This window comes from Heterocephalus glaber, unplaced genomic scaffold, assembly GCF_053883595.1.
Source record: "Heterocephalus glaber isolate CG9 unplaced genomic scaffold, H.glaber_assembly_v1.0 deba00000621, whole genome shotgun sequence".
In the NCBI taxonomy this organism is placed as follows: Eukaryota; Metazoa; Chordata; class Mammalia; order Rodentia; family Bathyergidae; genus Heterocephalus; species Heterocephalus glaber.
In genome coordinates, this window is record NW_028258153.1 from 6,921,237 (window position 1) to 6,942,736 (window position 21,500).

The 21,500-nt window shown below is 50.2% G+C and overlaps 1 protein-coding gene and 1 long non-coding RNA gene across 21 annotated transcripts in view; one reads left to right on the forward strand and one right to left on the reverse strand.

The window, feature by feature from the left end:
• Tns1 (tensin 1) overlaps positions 1 to 21,500 on the forward strand; it is a 221,801-nt gene that overhangs the window by 49,935 nt on the left and 150,366 nt on the right. For 14 of the 19 annotated variants that reach the window (XM_087206062.1, XM_087206065.1, XM_087206063.1 and 11 more), the window contains exon 3: positions 5,506 to 5,543. In XM_087206062.1, the coding sequence (XP_087062188.1) occupies positions 5,506 to 5,543 (38 nt within the window). Of the gene's footprint in view, positions 1 to 4,885; positions 5,104 to 5,505; positions 5,544 to 10,304; positions 10,330 to 19,930; positions 19,974 to 21,500 lie in introns of those variants that run through there. The other 5 variants (XM_087206076.1, XM_087206080.1, XM_087206079.1 and 2 more) reach the window with 4 other exon arrangements.
• LOC106007763 (uncharacterized) lies at positions 3,851 to 5,691 on the reverse strand. 2 transcript variants are annotated; one of them, XR_001182339.3, is made up of 5 exons: positions 5,467 to 5,688; positions 4,896 to 5,085; positions 4,478 to 4,575; positions 4,274 to 4,337; positions 3,851 to 4,120 (listed from the first exon to the last, which is right to left on the reverse strand). It is a non-coding gene; the product is annotated as an uncharacterized LOC106007763 (long non-coding RNA). The 2 variants fall into 2 exon arrangements; XR_002389259.2 differs by having other exon boundaries at positions 4,478 to 5,085; positions 5,467 to 5,691.

Here is a 21,500-nt window from a genome sequence, read left to right on the forward strand (position 1 = left end):
TGGTTACTGCTTCCTGCCTTTAGTGAGATGTACTGTGAGAAAGGAGCAAAAAGTCCATGTAAGAATGTTCAATTTTGCCAGAAAGAAAGCCCAGGTGAAGATGGGGCAGAGGAGAGTTTGATTGCCAAAAAGATTAACATTGAAAAGAAGCTAAGTACTTTGTAACAGGATGATAGCAAAGATAGCTTGAGGGCATCACAGGAACTAGCAGGAACCCGCCCTTCCCAAGGCTCAATGTTGCACAAGTGACTTTGCTTTCCTGCTGGAGGAAATAACAGCCTAGGACATTGATTTCCTGATTCAGTCACCTTTCTCAGCCGTCCAGGTACTCAGAAGCCAGGGCAGCCACAATTCAAGGGGGTCTGGCTACTGTTTGAGCTAGCAGCAGACCTTGGTACCATCCATATGGTGCTGTTTTTAGGCACATGCAATATGCAAGAGTTGTCAGGTCAGGAAATCTTCCACACAAATTTCAGAAGAAGGACTGGGAAGCCAGGCAATGTGCCCTGAGAGGACAGTGCATGAAGCGGTGACGGTGAAGCTGAAAGTGCAGTGGAGACTGCAGGAAGTTGGAGAAGCCAGGGACGTGAAATGTCTGAGGAAAGTCACAAGGAGTGAGCAAAATCAACCTAAGAGAGAAACCATGACATTTACAACCACTGGTAATGCCTCAGGGACAGGGCTGCCCAATCCCCTTGGAGTTTGCATCTCACCACAACTTGCCCCAGATGCTGGACATGGGACTACAAGATTTAATGTTTACCCTGCTGGGTTTTGGTCTGGTTTGGCCCCATTGTTTTCTAGCCTCCTATTTCTCCCTTTTGGAATGGGCATGTTTACCCTGTGCCATTGTATGTCGGCGGTGTTTAATTTTCTTTTTGATTTGTACAGGGGCTCTCAGCTAAGAGTTTGCTTTGAGTCTCGGAAGAGACTTTGGACTTGGACTTTTCAGCAGTGCCGGAACTGTTAGGAGTTTGGCAACTCTTAGTGATGGACAAATGCATTTTTTATGAAGGGATGCACATGAGTCTTTTGGGGGCCGGTGATGAAATATTATGGTTCGTATCTAGATGGATGTCCTCCAAGAGCCTCCTGCACTCATGGATGGGGCTTTTAGAAGTTGATTGGATTATAGGGGCTCATAGCTGAATTTCTAGTAGAAAGTGAAGTCTGGTTGGAAGAGGCAGGTCACTGGAGGTGTGACCTAGAAGAGTTATCTCTCTCCCTGGCTTCTCCCTTGATCTCTTTGCCTCCCATCTGCCAAGCCATCAGCAGCTCTTCTCTGCTATGCCCCTCTGCCATGCTATCTTGCCTGGAAGCCAGCCTATTATGAACTGTAAATGTGAGCCAAAAGAAACCTTTCCTCTTTTACCTCCTGGGTGTTTGGTATTGTGTCTCAGCTATAAGAAAGTGACTAAGACACAGGGAGACAAGGCTGGTAGGGAGACCAGGCCCAGGGAAGGATCACAGGTGTGAATTGGTGCATAGTTGGGAACTGGAGAGGAAGGCTGAGACTCTTTGGAGCTACTTCTTGGGACATGATGATTAATGGTAGGGTGGGGAAAGGGAAGAGGAGTTAGAGGAGCAAGGTAGGGCTGGGGAGATGTCTCTGGTCTTTGGTCCCAGCATCAGCCAGCTGCTGGTCCTTTGCTTCCTGAGGCATCCTGTGTTCTGGTTTCTATATTAGTTATCTACTGCTGTGTGAAAAATGACCCCTAGACTTAGTTGTTTAAAACAAATCCAGAATTGTCATTTCACATAGCACCCCCCACCAAACACACTGGGGATTGAACTTGGGGAACTTTGAGCTACATCCCCAACCTTTTTTATTTTGAGATTTTGAGACAGGGTCTTTCTAAGTTTCCCAGGCTGGCCTCAACTCACTATCCTCCTACCTTAGCCTCTTGAGTAGCTGGGATTACAGGCACGTGCCACCATGCTTGTGCCTCCATGCCCAGCTCATTCCACATCGTTTCCAAGAGTCAGGAATTCAGGAATGACTTCTTTTGGTTCAGAGTCTCTTAGGAAGATGAGTCAAGATGTTGGTCAAGGCTGTACCATCTGAATGCCTAACTGGGACTGAAGATCCGTGTCCACCCACAGAGTGGTGAGCAGGTGCTGGCTGGAGGTAGGGACCTCAGCTCTTCACCACACAGCCCTCTCCACAGGGCTGCCAGAGTGTCCTACAACATGATGCCTGGCTTACCCCAGGGCAAGTGATCCAAGAGACCAAAGCTGAAGTCACAATGCCTTTCATGGCTATGTCTCAGAAGCCACACACTGTCATTTCTATAGTATCTGGTTCTGTTAGAATTTTATCGCTGTGACAAAATACCTGAGTAAACTAACTTAAAGGAGGAAAGGGTTATTCTGGTTCATGGTTTCAGCCCATAGTCACTTGACCCTATAGCTCTGGGCCTGTGGTGGGATAATACGTCATGGAGGATGTGTGTGGCAGAGAAGGCCTGCAAACAGAGACACAGGAAGGGGCCAAGGTCCCAATGTCCTTTTCAAGAACATGCCCCCAATGACCTAACCTCCTCCCACCCACCCTACCTCCTAAGAGTTCCACCACTCCCAGTGGCACCATGGGCTGGGGGCCAAGTCTTTAGAACATGGGGCTTTGGGTGACATTCAAGATCCAAACCATAGCACTGGCTGATTACGTGAATCAGGCCCTCAGTGTGGGAGGGGCAACAGAGGCAGGAATAACACCTTAGGGGGCTGGCTGCCTTGGTTTCCTTTTGTGTAGTACCCTGACTGTGTCACTGACCTGGGAAGTGGGAGGCCAGCAGAATGCATGGCTGAGCTTTAGGTGACAGCATGAGGGCTCCCCCTTGAGAGAAAACCTGCGCAAGGTGACCAAGAATGGAAAGGAGCTTTCTTTGGAGGGGACTCAGCAAAAAGGATGAAGCTAAGGGCAGATGCTGTGGGTGGAGATCGGCCATGTCTGACCTGCTGGGATCTGCCACCTGCATTCAGTGTGTGGGGACAGGTCTTTTCCCCCTATTTCCCACCATGCCGCCACCAACGGCAAGTTGTTGGGAGCACTCAGCACCCTGTGCTGTTATTGCCCAGGAACATCTCCATTTGCCCTCCACTTGCGGGTGGCTGCTGAGTGTCTGTCCACTGTGTGACAGGCAGGGCTGCTCTGAATGGTCATGTACCCAAGAGAGCACAGGAGGCTGCCTATGCTGTGCTCACCAACCCACGTATCTTAGCCCAGGGCTGTGTCAGCCCGGAGAAAGGCACCTTCTTGCCATTCCCACAGACGGTGCGCACTAGTCCACCTGTGGTCAGGGGCTGGTCTACTGCAGGAAGGCTTGCTTCTAATTTGCACAAAAATGCTACATGGTCCCTGAGTCGGAAGCAGACACTGTCCTGGCTGCTGGCGATGTGGTGTAAATGTGTTTAGACCATGCTCCCTGCTCTCCTGAGTCTGGTAGGGAGTTACCTGTGATAACTTCAGACTGAGCTGTGCAAGAAAGGAAACAATCATGATGCCGAGAAAGGATAATGGCAACCTACTTTGATTTGAGTGGTTAGGAGAGGAGAAGGCTTTGCATGGACTTCTAGAGGGACTCACACCAGTAGAATGTGAGGGCGAGGGAGAGTGTACCAGGCAGCTGGAGCCACAAGTACGAAGGCCCGGAGGTGTGAAGGATCTTGTTGCACCCTTGCAGCTATCAGAAAGGTAGAAGTACACTGGAGGAGGAAGACAGAGCTCTGGCCGCCATGGTGCGTGTGGTATCTAGACTGGTGTTGCAAGTCCCCAAGTGGACACTTTGGGATGCCTTTTTGGTTGAATATGGGATACTGTAGGGCTTTACAACTCAGGAACAGGCTGAGAGCAAGGTGATTTAATGAGGTAAATATAAACTCTAGGGGAGATCTGTCAGGTTCAACTCAGCACACACTTATTAAGCTTCTGCTGTGTAGCAGGTACTACTCTGACACACACACACACACACACACACACACACACACAGATCCCTTTCTTGAAGGAGGGTGGGAATCCAGATGGTGATGATGGAGGAAGCTCCCTCAGACTGGTGGCAGTGAGGATCTTCCAAACTCAGGTCAGGTGGCAGAGGCCTTCTCCATTTCACGTTCCCTGGGGCTAAAGAAGGCAAGGGTGGGGTGGGGAGAGAGGGAATGCTTCTGGAAGGGAGGGAGTTGCCACCTGGGGTGGGTTGGGGTGCAAGGCCAGTGGGAGAGACCAGCTGGCTGGGTGGCTACGGGGTACATCCTGGTGCGGTTAGAGGTGGCGTACCTGAGTGGGGCTGGGTGGCTACTGGGGTCAGGAAAGCCTTGCTCATCACTGGCTGAGTCATAGGCTGAAGTAGGGCCAAGACAAGGTTCTGAGAGAAGGTCTCAAGCTAGGCCTGTGTGACCCCAGCCTCCACCCAGTCTGCCCACTGTGCCCCCCCCCCCCCCATTCCCACTCCCGAGGCCAGCAAGACTTAGTGTGGGAGACCTGGAGCCCCTGGGCTGCTCCAGCCTGAATCTGCACTTCGGTCCCTCCGTGGTGCTCTGCTGAGATCAGGTCAGCTGGAGGATGGATGGGGTGAGCTGCTGTAGATGGGACAGAAGGGCCAAGCTGGCCACTGCCCTGGGCTGGGGCTAAGGTCCGGGGGTCAGAGTGGCTCCCCTTCTTTCCTGCCCAGGTTCTCTAAGCAGTGCCTGATCCACCGACCTCAGCAGGTCCCGGGCAGCCACCAAGATCCAAATTGGCCCAGAAACTAGCTGGGAAGACCTCCTCAGCCCAACCCTTGACAAGAAAGGTGGGGTGGTGGGGTGGGGAGGGAGGAGCGAGGCAGCCAGTTGCCTCGGAGGAGTTCCAGGGCTCTAGGGGGTGGAGAGGCAGGGCTGGGGACATTCCAGGCTTTGGGAACCTGATAGGAAATTTGATTCCAGCTTCTGGTAGTGGGAGGAGGGAGCGAGTCGTGAGTGTGTGTTCGCGCGCGCTCGCGCGCTCCAGCGCATGTCTGTGTCGGGTGGACTCCGAAGGTCTCCCATGAAATGGTGCGTGTTGGCAGCCTGGGTCAGGGGGTCTCCTTGGCATCGCTGTGTACCCGGCTGTGTCTGGAGGAGAGGTCCTCAGTGAGTGTGCACGGGTGTGCGGGCCATCCGTCTCGCGCAGAGGTCTGCGGCTGCTGTCTGCCTCCTGCCCGCGGTGTGGACCGGAGAAGGCCCCCTGGTTGCTGGCAGGGCCCGCAGGGAGCTGGGTCGCGGCTACCTCTGCCGCTGGCCCGGCTCCAGCGGGGGCGGCCCCTGCGCTCCCCGCGACTCCCATTCCAGCGCGCGCTCCGAGGGTCCGCAGGCCCCGGGCAGCCGCTCCCCTCCGCCCCCTTCCTTCGTCCCTCCTCCTCCTCCCTCCCTCCTTCCCTCTTTCCCTCCTTCCTTCCCTTGCGGCCGCTCGCGGGCGGGGTGGGAGGAGATTTCGCCGGAGTTTCCATTTCATACCTCGCGGCTAAAACTTTCTTTCTGCCTCGCCCCTTGCAGCTTGCAGCTTCTCCTGTCATCGGAAATGCCAGGCCAAGGTAAGGGGCCGCGGGGTGGTGGGCCCCGCGGGGTACTTGGGGATGCGCCTGGCGCGGGGTCCCGGGACTGGGGAGGGGGCGCCGGCGGTCGGGGGCGGTGCCCGGGTCGTCCCTCCTCCTCTCTTTGTTTATGCAAAGCGGCAGGGACTTGGGAGCGGGCCGCGGGTCAAGGTGAAGGCGAAGGCCCGGGGCCCCCGGGCGGGGAGGTGCTGGCGGGATGCGGCTCCCAGGGAGGGGCCTCCGAGGTGTTTTCCCGGATCTCTAGGGAGAGTCGGGGTCAGGGGGAGTGTTATACATTTCACGGACCCCGCTGGCCGCGCAGAGCCCTGGTTGGCACAGTTTGGGCAACCTGAGAAACTCCAGTCTACCGCCAAAGGCCCTGGAGGGTTGGAGGGAGAAATAGGGCAGTAAGGGAAGCAGGGAGGAGGAGGAGGAAGGTCAGGATCACGCTGGGTCTCGGGAGCCTCGGCACCACCGTGCAACCTCTTTTTATTGGCCAGGCCTCATTTCGGTCCTCAGTTTCCCCATCTGTGTTTGCAGGCTGATCTTGATGGGACAGGGAAACTGAGGCAAGAAGACTAGAGGGAGTGCTGGATCCTGGTCGTCTAGGCTCTCTTAGCCTTGGACAGGGACAAAGGAGTGATGGGTTAGCTTCCTGGAGTCGTGGAGGTGTGCAGCCACCCAGGGTGCGTTCTGAGTCTGGGGAGGAGGCTGTCCTGTGGAGGGGACTCAGCTCTCCCCTGGGTAGACCTGCCTTCCCTTTCCTTTCCTAGGCAGCAGATGCCTGCACCCTCTTCCCTCCCTGCCCCTCCACCTACTTTGCTCTTCACACTTGACCTGAAAAGAAGGAATCTGGGAATGGAAGCAGAAGGGCAAATACTTTCCAAAGGGGCATTGAGCAGTGGGGGCCCGAATCTGGCACATCTCTCGCTCTGCTTCTCTTAGCTGTGCGACCTCAGGCAGCTCATGGGGGATCCAGAGATGATGTGTGTGAAGTGCCCAGCTCAGCACCTGGTCTGTGCATGGCTGGTGCTCAGAAACATGGTGCAGGAGCATTGCTGGGACCCGTTGGAGAGGATGCTGGGGAGCAGCAGGTCTGGGAGGGGTCTGGAGAGGTCTTGCATAGGCTATGAATCTTCCTTTTTGGGGGTGTCTCCCTGCTGTCAAGTCTAGGTGTCATGCCTACTGGCTCCTGTGGGTCCCTCATTGGTGAGTGACTTTCTGATGTTCCAGTGATCCTCTACTCCTTCGGCTCCCTCAGCCTTATCTTCTGGTGTGATGTTTCCGCTTTTCCTCCACCGCCCTCCTTGCTCTGTTCATCTGGAGCAGAGTTTTTCCACCTTGAATTTTAGAACCTCCCAGATTTGCTCCTCTCCAGGCCCACCTTCTCACTTCCCTTCCTGCACCTGTGTCTCTTAGTAACAATGAATATTTGCACAACGCTTTAGGCTTTAGAAAGCATTTCACATCCATTATCAGGTTTTATGCTTTTAATTCCACTAGAGCGTGAAACATAGGCCCAAGGATTATGTTATCTTATAGATGGGAAAACTGAGGCACCAAAAGATTCCGTGACTTCTGTTCTCCATCTCTTAGCAACAGCAGGATACACAGAGAAAGGATAAGGGGATGAACTTACTAGCAGTAAAAGGCAAGGAGAATAGGTGGCCCAGGTAGGCTCAGAGAAGTGTGACAGAAGAGGGCCCTTGTTGTGTGGCAGCCTGTGCCTGGAGACAGGGATGTCAAAGATGACTTTGGGGGTGCAGCCTGGCTGGCCATGTGCACACACACCGGGGCTGCACAGTCCTGCTGAGGAGGCCAACCACCGGGAGAGGGTGGGTGGCAGGGCAGTGGCCAGACACATGGGGCTTTTTATAGGATTTTCCTGCATAGGAAATGGGACCCATTGGTAGTGTGGGCCTCACCCAGCTGGCAAGTCTCTTGCTGCTGCCCTGCCTTTTCCTCTTGCTGGGCAGGCCAACGGGGGCCCAGAGAGCACAGAGGAGCTCTGTCTTCTGGATTTTCTAATCAGATCACCTTGGGGGTCATCTTGTCCAACCCCTGCTTCTAGGCAGGCTTCATTAAACAACCATTTGTACAGCTCTTTCCACTTGCAGGGAACAAGACAGATGAGACGTTTAGCCTCATGGGGCTTATGTTCTAATAGGGGAGATAGACCATAAATGTGCAAACCAGTGAAGAAGGAGCTACATGGAGTAGTAGGCGGAGAGATCAGTGCTTGGGGAGGACTTCTCGGTAGGAGTAAGTGTAATGTGAGGTGTGGTCCAAATGATATTATGTAGTGATGTGACAGGTGAAAAGAGCAAGTGCAGAGGCCCTGAGCTTATATGAATCTGTCATCCTTGAAAGAAGGCTGTGTGGCTAGGAAGCAGTGTGCACTGGAGAATCAAGAGCAGGGGAGGCGTAATCTGATTTCCACTGTAGAAGGGCCCTCTGGCCTTGAGCATGGCCTGGACCAAGAGGCTGCTGACACTGACCATGTGAGGTAGGCTGGTGGCTTAATTCATGGTGCTCAGGGGCCTGTGTTCTGAGGTGAAGCTCACAGCCTGGCTGGTGGATGGGACACTGCAGGTGAGAGAATGGGCTCAAGGATGATCCTGGGATTTTGGCCATGCCCGGTGTCACGATGGTGGTTTCATTTACTGGGATAGGTGAGGTGTGGTAGAAACTCCATGGAGCCATGACTTCTGCTTTGCTTGATTTCTTTTCCCCACTTCTCCCACACACTGAGGATTTCTTGCTGATATTGATCGTTTCCTATTCAATACACTATGGCCACCCCTGTTGTGAGCAGCTGACTCTTGCATGCCTCAACACGCCACCTTTCAGATTATTCTGCAGTGTGAGCCACACTCTGACGTGCTGTGGTGTGTATACATACCAGACTGAGTGAACAAATCACCCCCAAGATTTGTATTTCAGAGCAATAACAAACATTTCCGATCTCGTACCGTTTCTGAGGTAGGGCTGTGGGAGGGGTTTAGCTGGCCCGCTCTGGCCAGGGCCTCTCCTGGGGTGATTGGCAGGAGATGGCTGGTGACTGTAGTCATCTGAAGGCCTGCTGGAGCTGGAGGATCCTTTCTCAAGGTGGTCCTTTTCTGTGGCTGGCAAACTGGGGTTGGCTCTTGGCAGGAAGTCACGTGGACTTCTTCCTAACGCTTCTTCACTGTCCTCCCAACATGGCGGCTGGTTTCCCAAGTGTGGTTCCTGAGAGAGCAAGGCAGAAGTGTTGGAAGGCACACACTGATATTCCTACAGTATCCTCCTGGGGCACAGGTCAGTGCTGTTCGGTGTGGAAGGAGCCTACATAAGGGCGCGTTTGCCAGGAGACAATAACAATAGAGGCCATCTTGGAGGCCAACCACCACAGATGCCGTGAGGTGTTACTCTGACCCAGGCCTAGGGAGGACATGGGAATGGTGGGAAGGGCAGGGGGTATAGGAATCAGATATCTGGGTTTGTGCTCTGTCCCTGCTGCCTTCCAGCTGGCTTGCAGAGGATTAAATGCCCATCAGCATGTAGTGGGCATCTTTCTCCCTTCTCAGAGCTAGAGGCCAAAGCTGGAAACGGCTCAGATAATCTGTGCCCAGGTCTTTGCCACTTAGACAAATCTGGGATAATAATGCTCATACTGGGGGCTGGGGACTTAGCTCAGTGGTGCCACTGCCTGCTTTGCAAGCGCAAGGTCCTGAGTTTGATACAAGGTGCCCCCCCCCAAAAAAAGTAGCTACCAAAAATGCTCATACTGGGGAAGGAGGGGCTTGAGGGCCTGGCTCACATCTCAATTATCTGAGGAAGGCTGAGAGATGAGGTCCACACCCAGCTTCTAGAACAGCCCCTGAGCCGTAGCATGGGTGCCTGTAGAGGACTAGAAGGGAGGAATAAAGAACATTTTGAGGCCGGGTGTGGTGGTGTAAACCTGTAATCTCAGTACTCAGGAGGCTGAGGCGGGAGGGAGGATCACCGTGAGCTCGAGGCCTGCTTGGGTTACACACAGTTCAAGGACAACCTTAACTATATAGTAGATCCTGTGTTGAAAAACAAACGAAAAAATCCAAGAGGCCTAGGGGTGGCTGAGAGCAGGAGAGAAGTAGCAGCAGTATCATTTGTTAATTCTCCTCTCTTGCCCCGGTCATGGAGGGTTCTCCAAATAATAATTAATTGTAGGTGTTTACATTTTTCTGATGGGGCATAACTCACATACAATCAAGTAAGCAGAACTCAAATGTACAGCTTGATGGATTTGTACATAGACATGAACCAGATCAAGTTCTAGAACATCCTATGCCCCTGAGGAACCCTTCTGCTCCTCTCAGTCAGTATCCCCCAAAGGTAATTGCTGTTCCTACTCACGCCATCAGAGATGGGTTTTGTCTGTCCTTGAACTTCGTTTAAATTGAATCACACAGTATGTTTGCATTTGCATCTGGCTTGTGTCGCTCAACACGGTGGCTAGGAGGTGCTGCTGTGTTTCTGCAGGTCTCAGGGGTCGTTCTTTTTTTTATTGCTATGTTGTATTCCATTATGTGAGTAAACCACAATATATATATTTATCTATTCCACTGCTGGCTGCCATCTGGGTTATTTTCAGTTCAGGGCTGTTAGGAACAAATCTGCTGTGACTATTCAATCACCTGTGGCTACATAGAACTCCGTAACATGCAAGATGTTTTCATTCATCTTCACAGCTCTGGGAGGTGGGTAGGCTCACAGCAACCTCATTTTACAGATCTAACACTGAGGCCCGAGGAGGAGACACAGCTTGGTGAGTGGCCCCTTTTACACGATTCTGGCATTGCCCTGAATGGGTAAGTGGGAGGGACGATGAGGAGCAGAGAGGGACCCTGGAGAACAGGGTCTGGATGTGGCTCTGGATGTCAGGGTGGGTCTTGGAAACCGCAGTCTCCAGATCTTGCCCTAAGTCCCCTGAAGGAAGCAGAGCTAGGCCTCCCTTTGAGCCCACTCTTGCATCTCCTGGGCTCCTTATCTGGCTGCTGTTGTTTCTCCCCCGTAGAGGAGTAAAGCGAATGGCCCAGGCTTGACTCCCACTTTTATTCGAGTGCATGCCCAGTGTACATATACACAGCAGATTTTCCTGTTTTGCTTTTTCTTTCAGTCTCCCGCTGACTCCACAACCTCTAGTTGTGTTGTAGTTATTATTTTAAGTCAATCTTTAATTTTAGAATAGGTTTAGGTTTACAGAGAAGTTATAAAAATGGTACAGAGCGCTCCTGTGCACATATGTAGCAAACCTCTGGGTTCTCGTAATTTTCAGATACATTAAAAAAAAATTTTTTTTTTGAGATGAAGTCTTGTTAAATTTCCCAGGCTAGACTGGAACTTGCAATCCTCCTGCTTCAGCCACCAAAGTGCTGGGATTACAGGGATGCAGTACTGTGGCCAGCTCCCAGCTACATTTTTGAGAAGTGCTATTCTCACTCCTGATTGGGCCTGTGATTTACACCAGGCCCCGAGGAGCCAGGGCTTGAACTCAGGGCCTCATCCACACTAGGTGAGGGTGCCATTTGTGAGCTAGGTGGCCGGTCTTCTGTGTTTGGAGATAACAGCTCCTGCTGACAGTGGCAGCTCCTTCCAACCAAATGCTCTCTGCCCATTCCAGGGGGTTAAAGGCTAGGACCCTCAGCGTCTGGGCCAGCCCGGGACACAGGCCTTGGGCAGCTCTTTTTCCGCTTCCCTGGAACCTTCCCATGCTGTGCACTACCTAGGGTGGAAGGGAGGCTGCAGCAAAATTTGCTTTCCTCTCATTACCAAAAAAGCTTACCACCTCATCCTCCAGGCTTGAAAGGAAAGGAAATCCCACAATTAACCCCCCTCCCCCTTTCCGTCGCCTTAGACATCACCTTTCCTGCCAGTTTCTCTTCAACACACCTGTAGCCTCCCTTTCCAGTTGGGCAGAGGCTTGTGTTCTGTGGCTACCAGGAATACCTGGGTGAGGGGCCTCCAGGCCCATCAGTGGCTCAGAGCCTGGTGGAGAGCTTCAGTTCTTTGGCCTTGAAGACAGACTATTGAGTTTAGTTTTTGTTTTTTGTTTTTTGGTACCGGGGATTGAACTTGGGTCCTTCTGCTTGCGAGGCAGGTGGTGGAACCACTGAGCTAAATCCCCGGCCAGACTATTGAGTTTAAATCCTGGTTGTATCAGTAACTTACTGTGTGATCTTCCACAAGTTACCAAACCTCTCTGAGCCTGTTTCTTCATCTGTAACATGGTGATTATAGTGGGACTCATCTTGTAGTGTTTTTGTGAGCACTGAGGATGTTAACCCAACTAAAATGCCAAGATCAAAATTCAGATGTCAAAATGTTGCTAATATCGATTTGCTCTATTTTTTTCTTTCTGCTTTTTCCCACCTCATAGAAGGTGGTGGTGTCAAGATGAGAGTCTTGTGTAAGTTTTGCTTGTTCTTCTCTGTGTCCATGATCAGGGAAGAGGAGGAGATGCTGTAGGGAAATATAGTGTCTTTGACTGGTTTGCTGGCCTCATTGAGCCTGAGAGCTGCAGTAGGGGTTTGAGAGCTCATCTGTACATTGGGATCACCTGGATGCTTTAAAAATACTGCTGATGCTGGGTGTGGTGGTGCATGCTTATAATTCCAACTACTTGGGAGGCTGAGGCAGGAGGATGGCCGATCTAAGACCAGCCTGGCCAATTCAGTGAGACCCTGTTTCAAAGAGCCAAAAACAAAACCAAAACCAAACCCCACAAAAACCAACAAAAAGCCCCCAAACCCTAGCCCAGCCTAAACAAACAAGTAAACAGGCTCTGATGCCTAGGTCCTGGGTCCTGTTCCCTGAAGCAGGGAATTTTAAAAGTAGTCACCAGCATCAGGGTGTGAAATGGTGGGGCCGCTCTGGAAGCATTTTGACCATTTCTTATAAAGTGCCTCAGATGCGGTCTGTATGCCCAGCAGGTCCACCCCAAGGAATGTACTGAAGAGAAATAAAAGCACATCCCCTCCTCAGAATGACTGACTTGTGCACACACGGGCGGCAGCTTTATTCCCTAGGGCCCCAAACTGGAAAGGATCCAGCCACTCCACAGCAGGTTAATGGATAAACGCATTGTGGTATAAAGGCATAGTGCACGGCCCCTGGCAGTAAAAAGGAACAAACTATTCTTGTGCACAACAGCATAGAGAAGTCTCCAAAACACTGTGTGGAGTGAGGGAAGCCAGACCCAGAGCAAGCATGTCCTGGATGATTCCCTTTTTAAGGAAAGGCAAAACTCTGGTGACAGAGTAGCTTGGTAGTTACCGGGCACTGGGGGTGATGGGAAGACTGAAGGCGTGTTTCTGGGGAAAGGAAATGTCGTTTCTTGACTGTGGTAGTTCTCCGGGTGTGTACACCTGTCGAAACTCATTGAATGAGCTGGTTGTGGTGGTCTACAGTGTTCACAGGACTCTGGGAAGTTGAGGCAGGAGGATCGAAAGATGTAGCCCAACCTGGGCCACTTGGTAACTTAACAAGGCCTTGTCTTGAAAAGTCAAAAGAGGACTGGGGATGTAGCTCAGTGCAAAGGCACTGGGTTCAATCCCCAATACAACGAAAGCAAAGCACAACTCATTGAACTATATTTTTTAAAATGATACATTTAACTGTATATAGATTTGACCTTAATAAAGTTTATTTAAATAAAACTTCCCGGGAGAGTCTTCCTTGCAGCCTGTTTGAGAACCACTCACTGCTTATTAGCTTCAGAAGCTCTGTCTTTCTGCCCTCGGTGGCACCGAGTTCAAAGCCATGTCCCTCACTGTGCTTTCTGGGCCTCCCTGACTCTTTCATAATGACTTTATTGAGGTATAATTCACATGGTGTACAACCCATGCACTTAAAAGTGTATAATGCAGGGCCGGGGATTTAGCTCAGTGGCATTGTGCCTGCCTCGAAAGTACAAGGTCCTGAGTTCACTGCCTGGTACTGAAAAAAAAAAAAAGCAATTTTTGTTTTGTATATCCACAGAATTGCGCAACCATCACCACACTCAGTTTTAGCACATTTTCGTCACTTTAGAAAGAAACCCATACACTTCAGTGGTTATACCTCAGTCCCTCTATTCTGTTCTCCCTGTCCCCCCCTCAACCATCCACTAATCTACTTCCTGTCTCTGTACAAGTTCTGATCAAAATATATGGTGAATGTTAAAAAATGTATTACAGTAAAAGACACATTGCCACAAATTCCCCCTCAAAATACTCCCCGTTGCTTCAAATGCACTTACCCTATCATTCTTGGCACTTTCTGAAGCCATTCTGGAAGTCCTCTTTCATATCTTCACGAGGTTTGATTTAAGAATTCAGTGAATGCTGCTGCTGAGTGCCATCCAATGGAAAAGCAGGCTTGTACAAACACTCGGCTGTGTCCTTATCCATCTTGTTCACCTGATCTGGCACTGTGTGACTTCTGGCTCTTCCCCATAATTCAAATAATTGGACCAAATGAAGCCACCTTCTGAGGTACTGGGGAGTTAGACTCCAACGTATCTCTTATGGAGAGTGCAATTCAACCCTTTGACACCATTTTATATTCTCACCAGCAAAGTATGTAGGTTACCATTTCTCCACACTCTTGCCAACACTTGTTATTATCTGACTTTTGATTACATTTATTCTAGTGGATTTTGGTGTGGTAGTTCATGATGGTTTGGATTTGATTTTTCTGATCTTAGGGAAAATCCATCCAACCTTGCACCATGAAGCAAGATATTTGGTGTTTTTGTTTTTTTTTTTCATAGACACCCTTTATTGGGTTGAGCACATTCCTTCAATTCTTGGTTTGTTGAGTGTTTTAAAATTCATGGAGTGTTGTTGGATTTTTGTCAAATACATTTTGAAATGATCAAGTGCTTTTTAAATTCAATTGCTATGTATTATATGAATTAATTTTCATTTTTTGTTTGTTTGTTTTTTGAGATAGGATCTCACTATGTAGTCCAGGTTGGCCTTGGACTCGGTATCTAGCTCAGGCTGGCTTTGAACTCGAAGTGATCCTCTTGCCTGAGCCTCCTGAGTGCTGGGATTACAGGTGTGTGCCACCATGCCTGGCTGATTTTCAAGTGCTAAAGCTACCTTGCATTCCTGGGATAAATGTCATTTGGTCATGGTATAATTCTTTTTATTATATGTTACTGGATTAAATTTGGCAATGTTTTGTTGAGGACTTTTTGCTTCTATATTTATAAGAAAGAGCAGGGGATTTAGCTCAGTGGCACTGTGCCTGCCTTGCAAAAGAAAAAAAAAAAAAAAGAAAGAATAGTCTATAGTGTATTTTTCTTATAATGTTTTTGCCTGGTTTTGGTATCAAGACAATAGTGGCCTTCTAAAATGAAGTAGAAAGCTATTTATTTATATATTTATTTATTTTTGTGGTATTGAGGATAGGCCTAGGACCTTTACAGTGAGCTGTAGCCCCAGCCTTTCTAAATTTTAAAATCTTTTTTTTTTGGTACTGGGGATCGAACTCAGGACCTTGCACTTGCCAGTCAGGTGCTGTGTCACTGAGCTAAATCCCCGGCCCAATTTTAAAATCTTGAGACAGGGTCTCACTACATACCTAAGTTGCCCAAGCCGAACTTGAACTTGTGATTCTTCTCTGTTTCTCAAAGTGCCAGGATTATAGGCATAGGCCACCAGGTCCTGTCCTTCTACTTTTTGTAGCTGCTTTTTGTTTTGTTTGTTGGTTATTTTGAGACAGGGTCTTACTATGTTGCCTAGGCTGGTCTCAAACTCGTGGGCCCAAGTGGTTCTCCTGCCTCAGCTTCCTGAGTAGCTGGGACTACAGATGCCCATCATGTTACCTGGTTCCTTTTCAGCCTTTTGGAAGAGTTTGTGAACAACTGATATTGAATCTTCTTTAAATGTTTGATATAATTCTCCCATGAAGTCACCTGAGTCTCGGCTTTTCTTTGTGGGTAGGGTTTTCATTGCTAATTCAATCTGTTATAGGTCTGTTCAGCTTTTCTGCTTCTTCTTGTGTCAGTTTTTTTTTTCTTGTGTCAGTTTTGATAGTTTGTGTCTTCTAGGAAATTTATCCATTTTATTTTAGTTATCTTGATTTTTTGACTTAACAGTTGTTCATAGTATTCCTTCATAATTCTTTTTATTTTTGTAAGGTTGACAGTAATCTTTCTCCCTCCCTCCCTCCCTTTCTATGAATTGAACCCAGGGTCTTCGAACTGAGCTGTATTCCTGGCCCCGTTTTACATTTTTTTTTTTGGTACTGGGGATCGAACTTGGGTCCTTGTGCTTGCGAGGCAGGCAATGGAACCACTGAGCTAAATCCCTAGCCCCCTTTTTTACATTTTTAAAAAAAATTTTGAGACACGGTTCACTAAGTCACTACATTACCCATTGGGCTTGAACGTGCTTGCAGTCTTCCTGCCTCAGCCTTCCAGAGTGCTAGGATCACAGGTGTGCGCTGCATGCTTTGCACTCTCATTTCTGTTTCTGAAATCTGAGGTTTTTTTCTTTTTTTCTTGGTCTGTCTAATTGAAGGTTTGTCATTGTTTTTGTTTGTTTGTTTTGAGACAAGCAAGACAAAGTCTCTCTATGTAGCCCAGGCTGGCCTCAAACTTGCGGCAATCCTGCCTCAGCCTCCTGAGTGCTGAAACGACAAGCACGTGGCTCCATGCCTGGCTGAATTTCTCAGTTGTTTTGACCAGTCCAAAGAACCTCCTTTTTGCTTGCTCTCACAGGGTTTTCACTGTGGCGGCTTAGTTTTTAGATACTGCTTACTGTGTATCCTATGCAGGAGGGCTGTTTGGCATTGCCCCACCTGGTCTGTGGACACACACAGAGCAGACTGGTTGGCCCCACTCGGAGGTGAGGATGCTGAGCTGAACACCTCGCACCGCCGCACAGCTGCCAGGCAGGGAGCTGGCTTCCGGCACAGGGCTGAGTGGCTCCAAGGCCTGATGGCTTTCATGACACAGGGCATTGCTTCTGCTCCATGCGCTGTTCTTCCCTGTGGGGCTGTGACTTCACTGTGTGTCACTGTTCCCTGCCAAGAATCCTTGGCATCACCTTGTGCAGTGGGTCTGGGGTGGGGCCCAGGGGTCTGCATTACTTTCTCCCATGGCCCCTGACTGATGCCAGATCCCCAGACTGACCTGTGTTGTCCCGGAAGCTCCTCTTTCACTCCTGGCTACAGGCCCCCAGGAAGTCGCTGATTCCTCCATCTCTACCTCTGTGGTCTCCTGGCTTCTGCTTCACCTGGGTTGGGGGTGCAGGGTGAGGGGTCTTGGGAAACCATTTCCTCTCTGCTTTATTAAAAACTTGCAAAAAGTTGGAGCCCCTCTTGGGCCATCTCCCTAAAGCATAGGAGGGACAGAGATTAGGCAGACATGCAGGGGTTAATAATTAGCCTTGGAGCCACATATACACTTACACACACACACACACACACACACACACACACCCGGCCTGACAGGGAGGGGCAAGGCTGGGGGAGAAAGTGACACCGAGCTGTGACTGGCTTCTCATTTTCCTGGAATGTGGCTCCCAAAAGGTCTCATATTTTTTGGTGTTCCTGACTCTAGGGCTGTGTAAACATCAGAGAGGGGTTTGCTCTCTCCTAGGGGCTGTGGGAGTAAGAAAGGGGGAGGAAGGGGATCCAGAGAAGAGAGAAGGGCAATGAGAGGTGGAGAACTGGAGGCAAGAGAGAGAGGGAGAGAGAGAGAAGGGAGAGGAAAATCCTGGGGTCTGGTGGAACAGGACACAAGGTGGAATATGCTGGAGTGCAAAGGCCAGCAGCCCCACTCCCGTGTGAGGGCCCGGGTGCAGGCTGGGATCCGTGCAGAGTAGCAGCTGCAATTCAGCAGCTCTGTCAGTGGGGCGTGAGGGGACCTCTGGTCTCTGCCTGCATCTCTCGAAGGCTTGTAGTTTAGGGTGTGCAGTGCCTGTGAGAGCCGGTGGAGCAGGGAGGTGAGGTGTTTTCTGGTGGGGTTAACCCCAGTAAGTAACTGGAGCCCCCACCCTTGGGTACCCACTTGGGCTGGAGAAGCTGCTGCTTCCGAGGGTCCTGAGATGCCACCCAAGAAACCAGCATTTTCTCCTGCTGGGTTCTTCCTGGAGGCCAAGGCTCAGTCAACCCTCTGAGCCTCCCAAGTCCTGACCTCAAACCTTTCCCAGGAAGAACCCAGGGTTTGCAGGGAGGGAGATGGCAGGAGAGGTGGCTGGGTAAAGGTGGAGCCTCTCTGGCCTTGGGCTCAGTTGGGTCCTGACTGCCGTTTACCTGAGACTCCTTGCGTCAGGTAGTCACTCACCCTCCAAACTCTGGTTTCCTCGTTGGTATAAGAGAGGTGACATTAGCTGGATGTGGTAGTGCATGTCTGTAATCCCAGCAGTCTACAAGGTCGAGGCAAATTCAAGCACAGCCTGGGCAACTTAGTGACTTAGTGAGACACTGTCTCAAAAATAAAAAAAATTAAAAAGTGCTCGGGATGTAGCTTAGTGAGAAGGACTTGGGTTCAACCCCCAGTACCAGTGAAAAAAGAAAATAAAAAGTGACATTGATATCTTGCTGATACCAGGCTGACCTTGCAAAATTGGTGTGAGAATTAGAGAAACCTTAGGTAAAATCCTGGCATGTGATATAGGCCCTTGCTCAATAGATAGCTCTTATTCTATTATTCTGAGATCCTAGGATGATAAAGTGCTAAGTGGCCCCAGAAATAACAAACAGCTCAATGCTCCAGGAATCCAGCAGGCAGTGGGCCAGGGTGGCTGTGCAGAAAGCCTGGGGCCCCCCACTGGCTCCTCTGCCTACAGCCACCTGCTGGCCCTGTCCACCCCCTCCTGTTCCTTCTTCCTGCCCCCTCTTTCAGGGAGTCTGGCCCCTGGCTGATGAGTGACTTGGCCAGTTGTCCCCCGCAGCAGGCAGGCAGTGTGGGATGTTAGTGGGGGGCCATTAGGAAGAGGGGTGTGTGTGTCCTGGGCACAAAGGGAGTCACAGATTAACCCCTTGCTCTGTTTCCACTGGCACTGGCCCGGGCACCCAAGCGAGGGTGTCTAGAGATGTCTGGGTTCAAACCAGGTTCTGTTGGAGGCCGCAGGGGGGGAGGTCACTTTGGGGTCATGTATGGTGGGAGGAGCAGCCAGGGAGCCCTGGTGCCTCTTGTACACTGAGCCTCACGCTGGCTTGGATGCCACCAATGGTGTGCCACTTGCAGAAGGCCTTGCGCATGCAGGGTCCACTGGATCAGAGCCTCACTTGTAAGGACAGGTCTAGGGCCGGGGATTTAGCTCAGTGGTTCTGCCGCCTGCCTCTCAAGCACAAGGTCCCGAGTTTGATCCCCGGTACCAAAAAAAAGGACAGGTCTGATGCGATTCTAGGGCCCACAGGAGGAAACAGACTCAGATGAGCATTGTGCTTTCATGGCCAGGAATGTGGGATCTGTGGGCCCAGAATTGAATCCAGACAGGGAGAGCCTTTCTTCCTCCGTACCCACTAACTTTGACACAGGGCAGGTTGTGAACCCTCTTTGTGACCTGAGTTCTTCACTGTAAGTCATAAAATAGCCTCTTTTTTTTTAAGATATGAAGGCATGGGAGTCAAAGTTGGTTTGTTTCCTGCCTCCCCTGCTTACTGCTATGTGGTCTTAAGTCTGGGTTTCCTCATCTGTAAACTGGGGTTATCAGCCCTGCCTGTGGGATTGTGGTCAGGATTAAATTAGCTAGGCTTGGAGAATACTTTTCAGCCCCTGGTTCTCAGTCGCCAATGATCCGTGACAGCTGTGGTTGTGGCCAAAGGCTGTGGAGACTGGGCTCTTGGGTGATCCCAGAGCAGGAATACCTGTGTCACCTTATCCCTAGCCAGACATGTCGCTATGCTCCTGGGAGGTCTGTGTTCTTCTCTCTGGTTTCTAATCTGAGCATACCTTGTCTCATTCCCTGGGGCTCCTAAAGGAATGTATTGGATCGATTTCTTCTTCCCTTCTAAGGACATAATGCTTTAACTGCTCTTTGGCTATTTGGGCCCTAATCTATGTCTTTATTGGGCTCCAAGTTTTCTTTTCATTTCTTCCTTCCCTTTCCCTCCCTCCTCCCCACTCTCTCTCCCTTCCTTTTTTCCTTCCCTCTATGGTGGTGCTGAGGACCGAATCAAGGGCCTTGTACATGCTAGGCAAGTGCTCTACCACTGAGCTGCATCCTCCTAGCCTGCCTTGTCCTCTTTTTTTATTTTCATGTGATTCTGGACTTACAGAAAACTTGGCAAACACGTCACAGAGAGTGTCCATATACCCTGCACCATGTACTGTTGACAGCTTACATAACCACTGTGTAGTTATCAAAACCCCAGAGATTAACGTTAATCGGGTGCAGCTCACTAATATACAGATCTTAGCAGAACACGGCCAGTTGCTCCATGCCTGCCTACTCTTTTTCCGGACCTCAGGTCAGTTCAGGGGTCCACTCTCCTCGTCTCCTTTGTCCCCTCCAGTCTGGGACACACAGCTCCTTGGTTTCTGCATTTCTCATGACCTTGGCCATTTGGAAGGGGGCTGGTTGGTTGTTTTGAAGAATGGCTCCCAGTTTGGGTTTGATTTTTTTTTTTTTTTTTTTTTTGGTACCGGGGATCGGACTCTGGTCCTTGTGCTTTCGAGGCAGGAGGCAGAACCACTGAGCTGAGTCACCGGCCCTTGGGTTTGATTTTTTATTTCCGTCACTCCTTTTACGTTTGTTAATTGGAGTCATATTGTGCAGTGCCACCCCTTATCCTGTGTGTTTATTTATTCCATTATTCATGTGGACTTTATTCTCTAGGGTAGAGTCCAGTGAACAAACTGACCCAGCCACAGCCCTGGGAGCTCCTTGGGGAGCAAGACTCACAGCTCTTGGCCTCTCTTATTTGCTCATGGCATTGATCAAGGGTGCCCCAGGAAGCAGAGCCCATAGGATACAGATATTCAGACACTGATTTTTAAGAGAGAGGCTAAAAGGTGTGACACGGGCAGGGCAGGCCGATGGGCTGCAAACAGACAGGGTCGATATGGTCCATTCTTTTTTCTTTTTTTTTTGTGGTGCTGGGGATTGAACCTAGAGCCTAACACTGAGTTACATCCCCACCCCCTCCCCACCTGTTTTATTTCACTAAGTCACTAAATTGCCCAGGCTGGGCTCAAACTTGCAATCCTCCTGCCTCAGCCTCCCAGAGTCTGGGATTACAGGAGTGCACCACTTCACCCAGCTGATGCTGTGGCCGGTTCTTGAGGCAGAATATCTTCTTCCATAGGAAATCTCAGGTTTTGCTGATAAAGCCTTTGCTAGATGGACAAGGCCCACCTACACTATCAAGAGTCCTCTCCTTTCCTTGGGTCACTGATCGTCGATGTTAACCACGTGTACCAAATACCTTCACTGGGCTAGAGTTCAGTGAAACTCCTAGGTACTCTAGTGGGCCAAGCTGACACAGAACTCAGCCATCACAGCCACTGGTAGGAGAAGTCTAGAGGCTACCATTCCAGCGTGAGAGGAGAGGCTGAGGAAGAGAGAGTCACACCAGGCTGATTAGACATGAAAGTACTGTATGCCTTTCTGGTCCAGCCCTCTGTAGTTTTTAGATTCAACCTCTGATTCGCATCCTTTCTGAGTTTGGGCAAATCCTCCCTTTTATCTGTAAAATGGGATAAAGTTACTGCTTTTGGGTGAAGGACAGAAGGATCTTGTTTGTTTTTTGTTTGCTTGGTTTGGTTTTTTTAAAACAAGGTCTCACTATGTAGCCCAGATTTTCCTTTTCTCCTTGAGCGTTGGGTTTATGGGTATGAGCCACCATAGCCCCTGAGGGGCAGAAGGATTTTTAGATGCTTGACTTCGAAACAAGGGTGGGAATGGCTCTCCTTGGGGCAAGGCGTCAGGTACTTCCAGAATTAAGGGGCCTCCCCCAGTCTGCTGCTTTCATTCCTCCCACAGACCCCGGGCTACC